The sequence below is a fragment of the Moschus berezovskii genome, chromosome 13, assembly GCF_049115385.1.
Source record: "Moschus berezovskii isolate FMDL1 chromosome 13, NW_MosBer_1.0, whole genome shotgun sequence".
Classification (NCBI taxonomy): Eukaryota; Metazoa; Chordata; class Mammalia; order Artiodactyla; family Moschidae; genus Moschus; species Moschus berezovskii.
In genome coordinates, this window is record NC_142472.1 from 14,869,844 (window position 1) to 14,885,733 (window position 15,890).

General features: G+C 44.9%; 1 protein-coding gene across 1 annotated transcript in view; it reads right to left on the minus strand.

The window, feature by feature from the left end:
- Window positions 1-15,890, minus strand: part of LOC148775806 (ATP-binding cassette sub-family C member 4-like) — a 154,549-nt gene that overhangs the window by 84,938 nt on the left and 53,721 nt on the right. The window contains exons 14-18 of the mRNA XM_088842648.1: window positions 11,779-11,875; window positions 7,899-8,096; window positions 2,835-2,975; window positions 2,038-2,075; window positions 1,256-1,347 (exon numbers count right to left, since the gene is read on the minus strand). Coding sequence (XP_088698774.1) covers window positions 1,256-1,347; window positions 2,038-2,075; window positions 2,835-2,975; window positions 7,899-8,096; window positions 11,779-11,875 — 566 coding nt within the window. The remainder of the gene's footprint in view (window positions 1-1,255; window positions 1,348-2,037; window positions 2,076-2,834; window positions 2,976-7,898; window positions 8,097-11,778; window positions 11,876-15,890) is intronic.

Below are 15,890 nucleotides of genomic sequence, written 5' to 3' on the forward strand. Positions count from 1 at the left end.
TTAAAAAATAGAACCATAATATGACCCAGCAGTCCCATTACTGCGCATATACCCTGAGAAAACCATAATTCAAAAAGACACATGCACCCCAGTGTTCATAGCAACACTATTTACAAAAGCTAGGACATGGAAGACACCTAAATATCCATCAACAGATGAATGGATAAAGAAGGCATTTAAAGTTTTTGTTAAAGACATCCTTTAAATAGTATGTAATGCTATGCTTGGACTGCAAGGAGATCCAACCAGTCCATTCTAAACGAGATTAATCCTGGGTGTTCATTGGAAGGACTTATGCTGAAGCTGAAATTCCAATACTTTGGCCACCTCATGCGACGAGTTGACTCACTGGAAAAGACTCTGATGCTGGGAGCGATTGAGGGTAGGAGGAGACGGGGACGACAGAGAATGAGATGGCTGGATGGCATCGCCGACTCGATGGACATGAGTTTGAGTGAACTCCGGGAGTTGGTGATGGACAGGGAGGCCTGGCATGCTGTGGTTCATGGGGTCACTAAGAGTCGGACACGACTGAGCGACGGAACTGAACTGAACTGAATGCTATGCTATATATAATCTAAATACTCTTGTGAATAGAGACAGTCATGATAATATTAGTCTGGCAAGCCGAATTTTGAATTAATCACACAGTTGGGGAGGAGATAACACTGTGATCTCAGGGCAAGAAAGAGAAGGAATCCTAATTCCAGACACTGGACTTCCCCTGCTTAGCTTCTCAAGTTATTAGTGAAGCCCAGGAGATGAGCAGTAGGGCAAGGCGAGCTTGGCATACCTGGGAGGGAATAATGCTTTATCTGGGGCTCACGCTGCCAGAAGATTTCATCCAACATCAATAAAAGCCAAGATTTACTCAGACAGAATCAGAACAACCTGAACCACGGGGTGGGGATCCATTTCTAATCCCCTTACCCGTCCATACAGCAATATAAGATTTAGTTAAAGCACCTATTAGAATACACAGTAGCTACATATTTCCAGTGGCTGATTTTCTCAATATGCAATCCTGGTTTAACTACCAAAATCCAGTATGGACCAAGTTAAGAGTCTTCATTCAACCTCTTTTCTTCTAGTAGATCTTTAAAATAACTATTCTAGTTAACTCACAACGTAAATGTGATTCAGATACTTAATCTATTAAGACATTACTGAATTACTCTGGAAGCCCTCTTGCTCATGCAGACTCATTGCAAGCACCTTAAACTCTAGTATTATAGAGCAGATGACTCAACTTTACCTGAATAAGCTCCTAAGTACCAGTTCAGAATGAACACTACCTCTTCATCTTTTACAAATGTCCCAGAATACAGGACACTTTGTAGATTTGCCCTGCAGAACAGGAAATAAAAAATATTACACTATAGATATACACAGATTTTACACAAATATCACAAAAAATTACCTCAACTCAAGAAATGTACTTTATGCTGGAAAGTGTTTCCCAGCTCACAAGACCCTCTGTGTGTTTCCCTTTTAAAAATCTGAATCATGACTTTCAGTTTTCAAAATTATCTGTGAAGACAGACTTAGAAAATGAACTTATGGTTGCCAAGGGGAAGGATAGATAGAATGTTTGGATGCTTATGCACACACTGCTATATTTAAAACAGGTAACCAACGAGGGCTTATTGTATAGCACATGGAACTCTGCCCAGTGTTATGTGGCAGCCTGGATGGGAGGGAAGTCTGGGGGAGAATGGATAAATATATATGTATGGCTGCATCCCTTCACTGTTCATGTAAAACTATCAAAACATTGTTGATCGGCTATATTGCAATACAATATTAAAAGTTCAAAAAAAGAAAAAGAATTGTCTGTAAAGAAGCTGCTACAGGGACATGGGTAGAGACCATGTGGGGACCACACACCACCTGCAGGAACTTTCATCTTTCTTCAGGGAACCTACGTGAGGGTCGGAAGAGGAGGCTAAACAAGCCCTATCTCTCCCCCTGACTCTGTGGGAAAGGGGGCTTTGTGTAGATTTCACAGTACTTTGGGTCAGACCAGGAATCACTCACCAGGATGTAAGCCACCAATCCTGCAGGACATAGGCAACCTGAGGCAGGAAACAACAGTCACTCACACTGCCATTACTGAGCCCTCACACACTGCTCACTAGGATGGGGGATGGAAAGGCTCCAGAATACAGAGTCAGTCCTTCCAGCTCAGGTCTGTACCAAGTCCCACACCCCAGATAACCACAGGTCAGGGGAGGGCATCTTACAACTTAATATGTTTAAAAGAAATCCCCTTTTCCCTAGAAGACTTTGCTCTCCAAATATAATGTATGTCAATGCAAATCCAAGTGGACTGCAAAAGGCAGTAATAACAGTATAGATGTTCGGATTTTTTTCAAAGCAAAAGCTTGACAGGTACAGTGATGGTCAGTTCTGGGTTTCAGCTTGGCTGGGTCAGTCTCCAGTGATTCAACCAAACACTCATCTAGATGTTTCTGTGAACGTATTTTGTGGATGTGGTTCACATCCATCATCGGAACCTTAGGAGAGGAGACCACCCTCAACACTGTGGTGGCCTCATCCAGTCAGATGAAGGCTTGAAGAGCAAAACCTGAGGCTTCCTAAAGGAGGAAGAAATTCTGTCTCAAGACATCAGGGTCAGCTCCTGTCTAAGGTTTCAGTCTGCAGGCCTGCCTTTCAGATTTCACATTCACCAAGCTAGACTCACAACTGCATGAGCAAAGTCTTTGAGATAAATCTCTTAATATATATATTTTTAAATAATTATAAAAATACAGTATAAATAGTATATAAATATCAAGCTGAGTGCACAAACCAAAATAAACACCCTTACGTACCTGAGCTGCGATGTTGACTAGAATAAGGATGATGATGACAGGCCAGTCAGTATCAGCTGTGAAGTAATTCACATATGTCTGAAAACCAACTTTTCCTTCCAAATGGCCCTCCAGAGGTAGTGTAACTTGTATATTCTCAGTCTAGAATGGAAAAATGGCAGTGAGAGATGCAATTTTAAAAAATGAATCCCGGCTCTTGTCCCACTCCACTGCGCTAGAGGAGGCATGAGCCCTAGCTCAAGCTAGAAATAAACCCCATTCTTGCTTTTGCATTGCTGCGGGTGTCTTATTCTACCAGTATGGGGGGACCGGACTCAGGGCATAACATTTGGGGGCTCGTCCGGGATCCCTCTGACTGGGGAGAATAACGCTCTCCCGGCAGAAGGGGTTCATCAGCCCGGAGGAGGGCTGATTATAGCACTGGTGCAAGGTCTGTTCAGGGGCGATCGCCATAGCCAGCGTAAGGCCGAGGCCCAGCATTCGCGCTGGAAGGCAGCTGGATCTGCAAGGTCTGTTCAGGGGTGAATCGGTCGCCATAGCCAGCGTAAGGCCGAGGCCCAGCATTCGCGCTGGAAGGCAGCTGGCTCTGCGGGAGAGAGGAGGTCTCTCCCAATCCGGAATCTGGTGGGCAGTGGACACCCTACGGTAAGGTTACTTTAAACTGCAGGAAGCCTCAGAGGTCTCAGAAACCTAGTAGTGTGTTTTCGGCCGACGTTTGTCTGTCCTCAGTTTGTCCTGTTTTCGTGTGTGCCCGCATTGTCTCTCTGTCCTGTGTCTGTTCTCTCCCATAATCTGTTCTGTGGTCATGGGTCAAGGAAGCTCTACCTGGCTCTCCCTCATGATGGATCATTTCTCTGACTTTAAATCTAGGTCGCGAGACTTGTCTCTGCTAGTGAAGAGGAATAAGCTGGTGACGCTCTGCTCCTCAGAGTGGCCCACTTTTAATGTCGGGTGGCCGAGAGAGGGAACCTTCAGTCTGCCCACCATCCGGGCTGTTGGGGGAAGGTTCTCACGCCCGGCCCTTCCGGCCACCCGGACCAGATGCCCTATATCCTGGTCTGGCAAGATCTGGTGGAAAACCCACCAGCATGGATAAAGCCTTTTGTTTCTATCCTTTTCACCCATAATCCCACCTGGGATGACTGTCAGTAGCTGTTACAGGTGCTCTTCACCACGGAAGACCGGGAGCGGATTCTATTGGAAGCTCAGAAACATATCCAGGGTGTGGACGGGAGGCCCACCCTGCAGGCGAACCTAATTGATGAGGGATTTCCATTGACCCGGCCCCAGTGGGACTTTGAGCGCGCAGAAGATTTATAAAAACAACTTTTGGATAAATACAAGTTTCTGAACTGGGATTTGGTTGAGGTCTTGAAGAGCACCCTAGGTTTGTTTCTGAAGCTTGTCTCAGTGATCTATCTTTGGATGAAGATCAGATGCCTCATGACCTGCAACCAGGACTAGAAAAAGACATAATTTAAGGGACTGTCTCCAACCTGGATGGAAGGACTTTTTCCAGAAGAAACTACACTACACCAGGATGAGAAGATGATGACATCGGAGGTAGACAGCTTGCCCAAGATGCTGGACCTGATTCGTATTCGTATAATCATTTATAATGTTTTCTTGACTTCTTAGACCTCTGCATATAAATCAAATGCTTTTCTACCATAGGCCTGATCCTATGCTAGTTTTAGAAATTAATCCAATTGTCAGGTTTGTAGACATGTAAAAGCTCATTCTGCTTATACAAAACTCTGTTAGACTTGTGCCATCCTAATGTCCTTAAACCATGGCAACAGTCTGCTTCTAAATTGGAAAATTAAAAAAATAGCTGGAAATCAGAGTCAGGGCTATGGGAAATCCAAGATGGCTGCTTGGCTTTTCCCAGCTCCCTGACAAACCTCATTTTTTATTTGATGGGTTAAAGCCTTCCTGGCTACAGGGTTAATGCCTCCATAATGAAAAATCATGGAATATTAAGTTTGTAAATTGTTAAATTAAGTTTCTAGTTTTGTTAATGTCTATGGCAACCCACTCCAGTGTTCTTGCCTGGAGAATCCCAGGGACGGGGGAGCCTGGTGGGCTTCCGTCTATGGGGTCACACAGAGTCGGACACGACTGAAGTGACTTAGCAGCAGCAGCAGCAGTGTTTACTAAGACTCACTGCTGAAACAGTTCCTTGTTACGTGATACTGCTAAAAGATTTAACTAAGTTATTAAAAAGGACACTCTAGGTTAGTTTCTAAGGCTTATCTCAGTAACCAATCTTCAGATAAAGGTCAGATGCTCCATAATGTACAACCAGGAGATTAACACCAGGCTATAGTCATTTAACAAATGAAGTCAGGTGACTTGGGGTATACCAGGCTTTATCTAAGAAAAGTTCTTGACTTATAATTCTTATTTTACTCTTAACTGCTAGCTATGGCTATATTATTTTCTATGTCACTTGTTTCACTGAGCCTGTGATATAATGCTGATATGCAGTTCCATATGAGATCAATAATTGTAATAATGTGACTCTGGGTATGAGAAAAAGCAACAAGGGGGAATATTTTCCTGGACCAGGAGGCTAGTAAGACAGTGGTCCAGAGACTTTTGCTACTTGCAAGGCCTGGTCCAATTTTAGCACACTGAGTGGCCCATCGCTTCCCTAGACCTGGGAATGAGCCTTCCCAGCACCGCGGGACACAATGGCCATAAAATGGTGTCACATGGTCGGATATGTGGCTATGAAGAGACCCTGCTGACTAGAAGTTGGTACTTGCCAGCTGCCTCTACAAAGATTATGTCATGACCATTGCAAGCTGCTGAGCTTCAACACCCCCTGAAAGAAGTTCAGGGTGAAAATCAGGAATGAGGCACTCTGTGCTCTGAAAAAACTGGCAGAACAGGCCTTCAGATAGTCAGATCTTTTCAGAAAAAGGTTTTATGAGTTCCAATTCTTGCTTCTTCTCATACCTAGAAAAACACTGACGTCATTAATGGTGACATCTGCTTTGGCTATTAAAAAAATTTTACTGTTAAAAGTCAAAAAAAAAAAAAAAAAAAAAGAAACTTCCATACTGTTCTCCATAGTGGCTGTACCAATTTACATTCCCACAAACAGTTGGAGAATTTCTCTCCACACACTCTCCAGCATTTATATTGTTTGTGGGTTTTATGATGACAGCCATTCTGGCTGGTGTGAGGTTGTAGTTTTTAAAAAATACTTTTATTCTTTAAACTTTATTTTACAGTTAAGTGTTTAACATCCCACCATGTTACAGTATTAGAGTATTCTGAATTTGACTACAAATTTAACTTTATCAGTATATTGTATATTTTCATATTACTAGTTAATGTCCTTTCATTTCATCTTGAAAAACTCCTTTCAGCAGTTCTTGTAAGGCAGGTTTAGTGGGAATAAACTCCTTCAACTTTTAAAAAAAAAATAAAAAATAAAAAATGAATCCCAAATTTCAAGAGATCAGCAATGTCCTCCATTGCAAAGCTGTGGGAAACAGACACACCTCATATACTGGTAGGGGTTCAGGATGGTCCACCTCCTACAGAGAAAGGTGTAGGGATATCTGGCCAAATCACATATGTGTTTACACTTAGACCTAGCCATTCTACTTCTAGGAATCTATTAGAAATAAGGAAATGTCATTCACATGAGTTCATTCAATGTTGGGTAGTTATGCTTAAAATATATCATGACTCTCAACACACACAACAAAATCAATTAAAGTATAAATGCAGAAGTTTGATCTAAGATAACACACAAAATGATATGGAGCTAATGCATCCCTCTAGATGACTTGTGTCATTCAATGATAGTGTCACTCTGAGCAGGAAACACTTGAGCTGAGACCTGAATGATATAATTGTGTTTACTCCTATGGTCATTGTCCCCACTCTGCATCCCTATTTACCTCTCTGAAGCTCAGAGAGGTAAAGTAACTTGCTCCAAGTCACACAGCTAACAAGGAGCGATACTTTGTGTCTCCTAGCCCAGGGTTGCTTCTAGTATGATCTGGTTATATGTTATTTCATTTATGCCTATACTTGTGAAAGGGCCAATGGCACATATTTCTTTAAACACTTTAATAAAGGATTTGGGTACATTGCCAACAGAAAAAAAAATGATAGAAAAGAAAACATATTTGGGGCTCAAAATACTAGCCAAATACAGTAAACTGAGTTCACAGGGTCAGCTGGAGTAATACGAGTTTGGATAGCACATTGCAAGCATATGATCTGAATCTATTTGGTTCCTAAGTTTCAGAGAGTGATTCCTGAATTTAGAAAGTGAATAGCTAATCTGAATACTTATCAGAACCATTCCAGGCTCCCGAGTTTGGATACTGAGGGTGTGGCTATCAAAGGAATATCTGCGTATGTTTTTAAGGGAGATCTAGTGCATTTCCTCATTTCTATCTGGAGAACTTAGAATGCATTATAGCATCACAGAAGCCTAGTGTGTCCTCAGCTCTACCCTGGTGACTGGGATTCAAGGTTGATAAGATGTGGTTCTCAGTCTTGAGGGGTAAGAAAGGAGGACAGGAACTAGAGGTCCTTTGTCCACATTACCTCTGACCTATCACAAGCCATCTGACAGTGAGGCAAAATACTACCATCAGTCACCTGAAGTGCCAGAACATTCCAACATATAGAAAAAGTAGCTGATTCAACATGGCAACAGCAGGACTCAGTCTAAGGGGGTCTTCACATTAAGCCTCTGGGTGCATAAGAGAAGCCAGGGGCCACCAGCATGATTAGGATGTAACTAAGGTAAACTGAAGAGTTCTCAATCAGTGTCAGCCACATGGAATTCATAGCAGCGCGCCCACTACTGATCTCCATAAGATTCTCCATCCTACACCAAAGGGGAACCCCAAGCAGGCTTGCTCCCCTCATGCTCTTCTAACTCTACTAATTCCATGGAACAAGACTTTAGGAACCTTAGGGTCTACTTTGGGACAAATGAAGGTGTCACAAGCAGACTGAAGGTTCATGAGATCACCAGGAGCAGACAGACCTGGGCACACTGCAGGATGTGCAGGATGAGAAACTCACATCTTGGTCCTCTGGAGCCGCATCTTTCAGTGAGGGTCTGGGAGACTGGAGAGACTGAACCAAAGACTCAGAGATTACAGTGGGAGTTCCTGGAACTGGAGATGGCTCAGACTGCTCATTCCCCTTCTCAAAAGGGGAAAAAATATCTACCCCGGATTTCAGAAACTCAGAGTAAGTTCCTCTTTCCACCATTTTGCCCTAAAAGTAAAAAAAAAATTGAGAGAAATTAATTTATATTTGATAATATTAAACCAACCTAAATACTAATCAAAAAAGTTATCTGGTCTTAAATTATGATTTTGGTGAAAAAAAAAAAAGATTCCTGCGTCTAGAATTCTTGTTGAGAAATCTAGTTCAGTCAACTCAGTACAGAACTGAGCATTGCGTTCCCTGTCAAACCCTGTACCTGTGTCAGGTGCTGGGGGATATGAAAGAAAGGTGTGCTCATGCATTAAAAATGGAGGCAGTTGACATGATTACCCTGGGCACTTTGGGAAGCAAGAAGCACAGAGGTTGGTGGGAGGATCAGCACAGTCTTTTTAGACAAATGTGACAATTCCAGGAAAGAAATTTAAACTTAACCCAGAGGTGGGCACAAGTACATCTGCATATAGGTAAGAGTCACTCATTAAATCTTCATTGACCACTGGCACTGTCATACTATCATGTGCCCAGCTGGGATAACGGGAACCAGCCCCAGACAGAAAATCCATGAGAGGCCTCTCCATGGTCTCTACAACTACCCCCACACTCTCAACAAGTTCCCAACTGAAAATTCAATATTACACCTTTTAAAGTAATTAAACAAGGAAACCATGGGGCTGGGGTGGCTCTAAAATCCTGACAGTCTGTGCCCACAAACCAAACCCTAAGCCAGAATCAATGCACTCAGATCCAAGAAAAAACTTAGGAACGACCAACCACAAGCATCCAACCAGGTTTCCCCAAATCAGGCAACTGCTTAAGCTACAGCCAATCAAATCACTTTCTTTGAACACATGTGACACATCCTTGCACAGTTGCCCTCCCTTCCAAAGTCATATAAAATAATGTGCAAATGTTTTGCTCTTTTCTGACCCCATGAAACCAAACTCAGTTTATTCACTCAGTAGCAAATAAAACATCAGAGGAAAAATATGTCAGGATCAAAACTCATCAAATGAGAACAACTCTGGTTGAGGCAGCTCAGGTAGAGGGAGCTGGCCCAGGACCCTCGCTGGGACCCCTGTCCGCTGAGGGGGTCCATTGGGAGAAACGCAGGGAAGCCTTTGGGTACCGTCAGATACTGCAGAACTAGAAAATTATGCAGAACGTACTGTGTCTTGTTCCACTTGGGAGGCAAAATTCACACACCTCTTTAATGAAATCACCATTCACCACATCAAATCTGTAATATGCACAATTAAATGACTGGTAGTACAAAGACAGCAATTTCACTCGGCAGTCAAGTGCTGACAATTTTGAGGGGACATGGGGGCAGCCATCCCCTCTCTGCTGTGAGAGAGGGACCTGACAAACAGTGAGGCTGGTCCCCAACTCATCCAGGAGTGCTCACCAGTGGACAAATAGTTGTTTTGTTAGTACTAAAATTGGGGGTAGTGTCCTCAAAGGAAGCAATAAGGGGGCCCCAAAACACATCTAGGGACTGGGTTAAATAAATTATACTCCTGCCCACTCATCCTATGCTCATAACACTGTCAACACTGGGTTTACACACTAGATTCACCCCCTCTGCACATGAAATCAGCTGCTCTCAACCTTGCAAACCTTAGCCCCTTCTAGAGGAGTGGAGAAAGAGTTGACATATGGAACTGCTTCCAGAGAGGCAGGGGTTCTGTATTTTAATAATCTTTCTTGGAGCAGAGATTCATTTCAGAAGTCAGGGGTCCGATCAAGGGCCTGTGGAACACTCAGGGGTTAACAACAAAGGTACTGAGACCCAGAAGTAAAAAAGCCAAGGAGCGAAGCATCAAACGACCTCCAAGTCTGAACACTTCTCACTAATCTCCACTCCACCCTCAACCATGCTAGGAGCTGTGGGTTGGATGGTGCCCCCTCCTCAAAAAGATATGTTCAAACATGACACCTGTGAATGTGACCTTATTTGGAAGCAGGGTCTCTGCAGATGTAATCAAGTTAAGATGAGGTCACACTGGAGCAGAGTGACCCTACATCCCCTATGACCGATGTTCTTATGAGAAGAGGCCCAGACTGACACAGGGACAACCAGGGGACAATGGCCATGCGACATCAGAGGCAGAGACCACCGTGCTGCAGCTGGAAGCCAAGGAACACCAAGGAAGGCCCGTGAACACCAGAGGCTGGAAGAAAGGATTCTCCCCTGGAGCCTGCAGGGAAAGCACGGCCCTGCCAGCACCTGGATTTGGGATCTGTAGCTCCAGAGCAGGGAGACAATACACTTCGGCTGTTGTAAGTCACTCAGCTCGCAGTACTACGTTGCAGTAGTTCTAAAAACTGATACTCTAGCCTGAGCCCACACTTCTGTCTTCTCAGCTTTACCAAGATTCCTAACTGCTGCTTCTGTCTCCCCTCCAGTGACCATCGGAGGAATCTCTTAACTCCCACATCAGACCACACACCTCCTCTGCTCTGGACCGTGCAAGGCTTCCATTCCACTCCTGGTCCCTGCCCACTGCTCAGAAACCAGCTCCCTTTCGCTCCCCTGCTCACTCTCGTCAGACACGCTGGTCTTCCCGCTGTTCCTCCAACCTGCCAGGTCGCCCCTTCCTTAGGAGCCCCTGCCCAGACCCCCTCACCCAGGTTACTGTGTGGCCCCCACCTTCATGTCACTCAGACCCCGTGAGTCACCAGCTCCTCAGGGAGGTAGCCAGGATGTCACCCTCGCTCCCTCTCTGTCACATCCTCCCCGTAAGAACAGGAGCCCCGTGAGGGCAGGGCCTGTCCTCCTGCTGCACAGACCCTCACACGTATCAGGCACATAGAGACCTGGGCAGGGAGACCAGCAACGGGGGACACCAGCTGAGTGAGTGTCTCTGCCCCGGGTGCTCGGCTACCCAGCCTCGCTTCTGGTGCTAATGGTAGATGCTCTTGAAGCAAACTAGGTATAACGATCACCTGGATACAAACAGGTATTATTATCTCTAATTTCTAAGTAATACACTTTGACTTAAGTCATGGGAAAAGAAAATAAAAAATTCTAAACAAACTAAACACTTAACAGATTTCTAAACACTTAACAGATTAATTCTAAATACTTAACAGATTTCATTAGAAGAGTGATGATTCAGTAACCTAGGGTTTATGAGGCTTAGAGTGTGAAAGAAAGTGAAAGTCGCTCAGTCGTGTCCGACTCTTTGCGACCCCATGGACTATACAGTCCATAAAATTCTCCAGGACAGGGTACTAGAGTGAGTAGCCTTTCCCTTCTCCAGGGGACCTTCCCAACCCAGGGATGGAACCCAGGTCTCCTACATTGCAAGCGGATTCCTTACCAACTGAGCCACAAGGGAAGCCCAAGAGTATAGGCTTACAGTGTAGCAGAGATATTTCTGGGCTTTCCAGGTGGCGCTAGTGGTAAAGAACCTGCCTGCCAATGAGACAGTGTTCGATGATAAGAGACTCAGTTTCAGTTCCTGGGTCGGGAAGATCCCCTGGAGGAGGGCATGGCAACCCCCTCCAGTATTCTTGCCTGGCAAATCCCATGAACAGAAGAGCCTTGCGGGCTACCGGTCTTTGGATTATCCTCCAAGGCATGAACAGCAGCTCTGAGAAGAAGAGGGCATAAAACTCAGGGAGAAGAGGGTATTTACTATGAATGCGAGGAGAGTGACCGCGGGGAGGTCTGTCCTTCAACACACCTGAGTGCTCGCAATTCCACAGACTTCCAGAAACTACTCACATCTTTCAATATCAGAATCTGACTTGCATCTTCTAGGAACTGCAGGTGATGAGTGACTAAGATTGTGATCTTCTCCTCCAACACCTGACAGATACACCTACAATGTAAAAGGCGCCGTATACAAATGCACATTAATGGGGTGCTTCAGACTGGAAACTTGTATTTTGAAAAGAATAAGACAAAGACTACACAGCAGTCAAAGAGCTGCAGTTTAAATACCAAATCAATAATAAAAATTAAATAAGCATAAATCAATTAATCCAACTAGGTTCTTAAGTTTATCAGCAGCAAATTTGAACCTAATCCTGCTTACAAAATTCTAAAAAGCAGTCCACCGAAGGAGGTACAAACAGCTAAGGTTTTTCCCTAAAACTCAGCTTAACAATTACATACGTGTTTCATAAAGAAAGACAATTGAGTAACACTGAGATTCCGAAATTCTACTGAACTAAAATACTATTTTATTGCTATGTAGGAATGGGAGGAGAGGGATCTATGTCATATAAAAATGTGTACATTTTTAGACAGCTTTCTAAGTGATTATAATTAATGATGTAAACATTCCGTTCTGTTCCGTTCCGTCGCTCAGTCGTGTCCGACCCTATGCGACCCCGTGGACTATAGCCTACCAGGCTTCTCTGTCCATGGGATTCTCCAGGCAAGAGTACTGGAGTGGGTTGCCATTTCCTTCTCCAGGGGATCTTCCCGACCCAGGGATCGAACCCGGGTCTCCCGCATTGGAGGCAGACGCTTTAACCTCTGAGCCACCAGGGAAGCGATGTAAACATTAACAACAACAAAAAAAAAACTAATAGATTCTAGGTAATCTTTGCCACGGTGCATTTGCTAGACATTTGTTCCCAAAGAGTGTTAGATAAAAAATGAATGCCAGCGTGGCCTCCATTAGTCTCTGCAATATTCCCAGTTCCATCCAGGAAGCAAGTCTTCTTCCATTAGGACTGAACACTTTCCAAACATGAAAATAAAAGAATGGAATGCAAATGGCCCGAATCACAGTGGAAATCCCCAACGTCTCAGAGCACGTGCCAGTTCTCTATAGTCAAGATCCCCCTCACTATTCAACCTTAAATTTTTTCACAGGAAAAATAAATGCTTCTACATTTTAAATGCAGACCCCTAGGAACTCAGCCCCAGTCTAACCCCAAAGGGTCCACAACCCCTCTAAGGAAGCAAGTGCCCAGGTGTGGGGCCCCCGTGACCACAGGCAGGTCTGAGTGCCCCAGCCCTTCGCAGAGAAAATCTCAGGAACCTGGGCCAGAGCTCAGCCTGTGAGTGAGTCAGACGGAGAATCTGGAGGCAGCAGACTGCAGCTCAGTCCCTCTCAGGAGCCTGACGACATCAGACAAGAGACTAAACCTCAGTTTCTTCATCTCAGAAGAACGTCAATGACAACGTCATCCACATGTTCTGAGAAATCAAACCACCAACACGCTCAGTAAACGTCAGCCCCTTTCTCCACTCCTCCCTAGCCACAAGTGGCCCTGTGCTTTGGACTCAGGACAGAAGAGTCCTAAGGGGACACTCTGGACACTGGGTCTGTGATCAGAAGCAGGACTCCAGGACATAGACACACAAACCATCGCTTCATTAAGTCGAAAAGGATTCATTAACATCTGTTAGTTCAGCGTTCATACTGTTTCTGGACTAACACTTTTTTCAGATATACTACTAAAGCATTTAAATAGAATTTTTTCTCCTTAATTCATAATTACCTGCCAGTAGTCTCAGAAGATTTGTTAATTGTTAGAAGACTGGATTTGTTAATCAGATTCAGTGGGCTGTTATGTCCAAGATGGACCAACACAAAAGTTTTAAAATGTTTTCTCAACAGTCCATCACAGATGAGGTAACATAATTATAACAAAGTGATCAGTTGATGGCTTTATATTTTTTCCTAAAAAATACTTTTATACAAATCATTAGGAAGATACACTATTTTCCAAGTTTTTAGATTAAAAGTTTCCAACAAATGACATAGAAATTACTGAGTTAGCAACCAGTTGTTTAGCTGTTATTCTGATAAAGACTGTGTTAATCCTATAATCCCACATATAATCATATAAGGGCTGGCTCCTGATAGCTCAGTTGGTAAAAAATCTGCCTGCAGTGAGGGAGACCTTGCTTTGATCCCTGGGTTGGGAAGATCCCCTGAAGAAGGGAAAAGCTACCCACTCCAGTATTCTGGCCTGAAGAATTCCATGGACTGTATAGTCCATGGGATCACAAAGAGTCGGACAAGACTGAGTGACTCTCACTTCTCACTTTAAGAGAGGACACATCCCATGGTGGAGGGGACACAAAAGAAACAGAGTCCCCACCTCCATTCATTCAATCAGCAGAGGTTTGTTGAGGAGCCGGGCACTGTCCTAAGTGCTGAGGATACGCTGACGTCAAGACAGAAGACAACACTCTGCACCATGTACAGGGGGACGCACTGAACGATTATAGAAAATGCACTATTGGGCCGTGATGTGTGCTCTAAAGAAAAAACAAGGGGGGCTGCTGTCTTAGATAGGGAGACACGGGAGCCCTGAGACTGTCTGGGGAAACATCCTGGAAGAAGATACAGCAGGTGCAGGGGTCCTGGGACTGAACACGCTGGGCCGAGGCCCCTTTCTGCATTTACAGCTTGGGGGCGGATAGGGAGACTCATAAATGGTCAAGTGCACCCACTGACGGAGAAGGCAATGGCAAGTCACTCCAGTACTCCTGCTTAGAAAAATCCCATGGATGGAGGAGTCTGGTGGGCTGCAGTCCGTGGAGTTGCTAAGGGTCGGACACGACTGAGCGACTTCACTTTCACACATTGGAGAAGGAAATGGCAACCCACTCCAGTGTTCTTGCCTGGGGAATCCCAGGGATGGGGGAGCCTGGTGGGCTTCCGTCTATGGGGTCACACAGAGTCGGACACGACTGAAGTGACTTTGCCGCAGCAGCACCCACTGAGGGCTGTGGGAAGACAGAGGGCACGGGCGCCCCCTGGAGGAGCAGGAGGGAACGGCAGGGCCCACCTTCCTTCTGTGTCCTGGCACACTGCTCCCTGGCTCTGGGACAGAGGGACCAGTGTGCACAGACAGACAGGACTCCCTGAGAAAGGACCCCCACAGAGCCAGCACAGCTGGACACCAAGTGGGGGTGGAGCTGCAAAGGCTGAGGGGGCAGACGGCAAAGAAGCCTGTTCTCTGTTTGAGGGCCTGGAGCTGCTTCCTGAATGTGAAGAGGGGTCTGAGAAGGGCTGGAGCAGGAGGGTGAGCTGTGTAGACAGCAGCGTGGGAGTCTGATCAGGACAGACCCGAAGACTTGAAAATGCAGGAGGCGGGGGTCTTGGATGGGCTGAACCAGGACCGGATTCACAGCTGGACACAGGTGAGACGGCATCAGTTCACCCAAAGCCCCTCACCTTCTGCAGCTGATGGAACCCATTTAGTGTTTACAGCATAATGTAAAACTCATGAACCGTAATGACCTTCCTTCATGACTGAAGGAATCTGTTCCTCGTAAGTAAAAGTGTGATTTATTTACTTTTAATACAAAACCCTTCACATGACTAAGTTTCCACGTGACCACCATCTCTCATAGCATATTGTTCCGAAAGTTCTCTAACTTGAGAACACTCCAGTTGCTGCTGAGTGATTTCCTAATTTGCTTTCATGCTCTCTGCTTTTACTTTAAGTCACCCTAGAGGATGTGGTTCTCATTAGCAAACAACAATTTTAAGCCTGCTTCTATCAAATATATATCCAAAGTGGTGCACCCAAAATATTTGAGAGGATTTTATAAATATCTCCTGTGTTCAAAAAAAGAGCTCAGGAGAACTTCTGTGATCAGCACACTATATTTGACACCAACTGCCTTCCCCTGTGACACAGATACAATGGCCAGTAGAATCTGTTCCTGCCCTGATGGAGAACTTGTGCAGATATACACAAGACAGGGTGATACACATTTGTGAGCTCAGGGTGGGGCGCTGGGAACAAAGAGGCTGAGATACTCATGATGCCAGGAGGGTGGGGGTGGGGAATCCCTGTCACAGCACTAGCGCCTGTCACTGAACTCATGACAAGACACAAGGCACTTCTATAAGGGAAAAT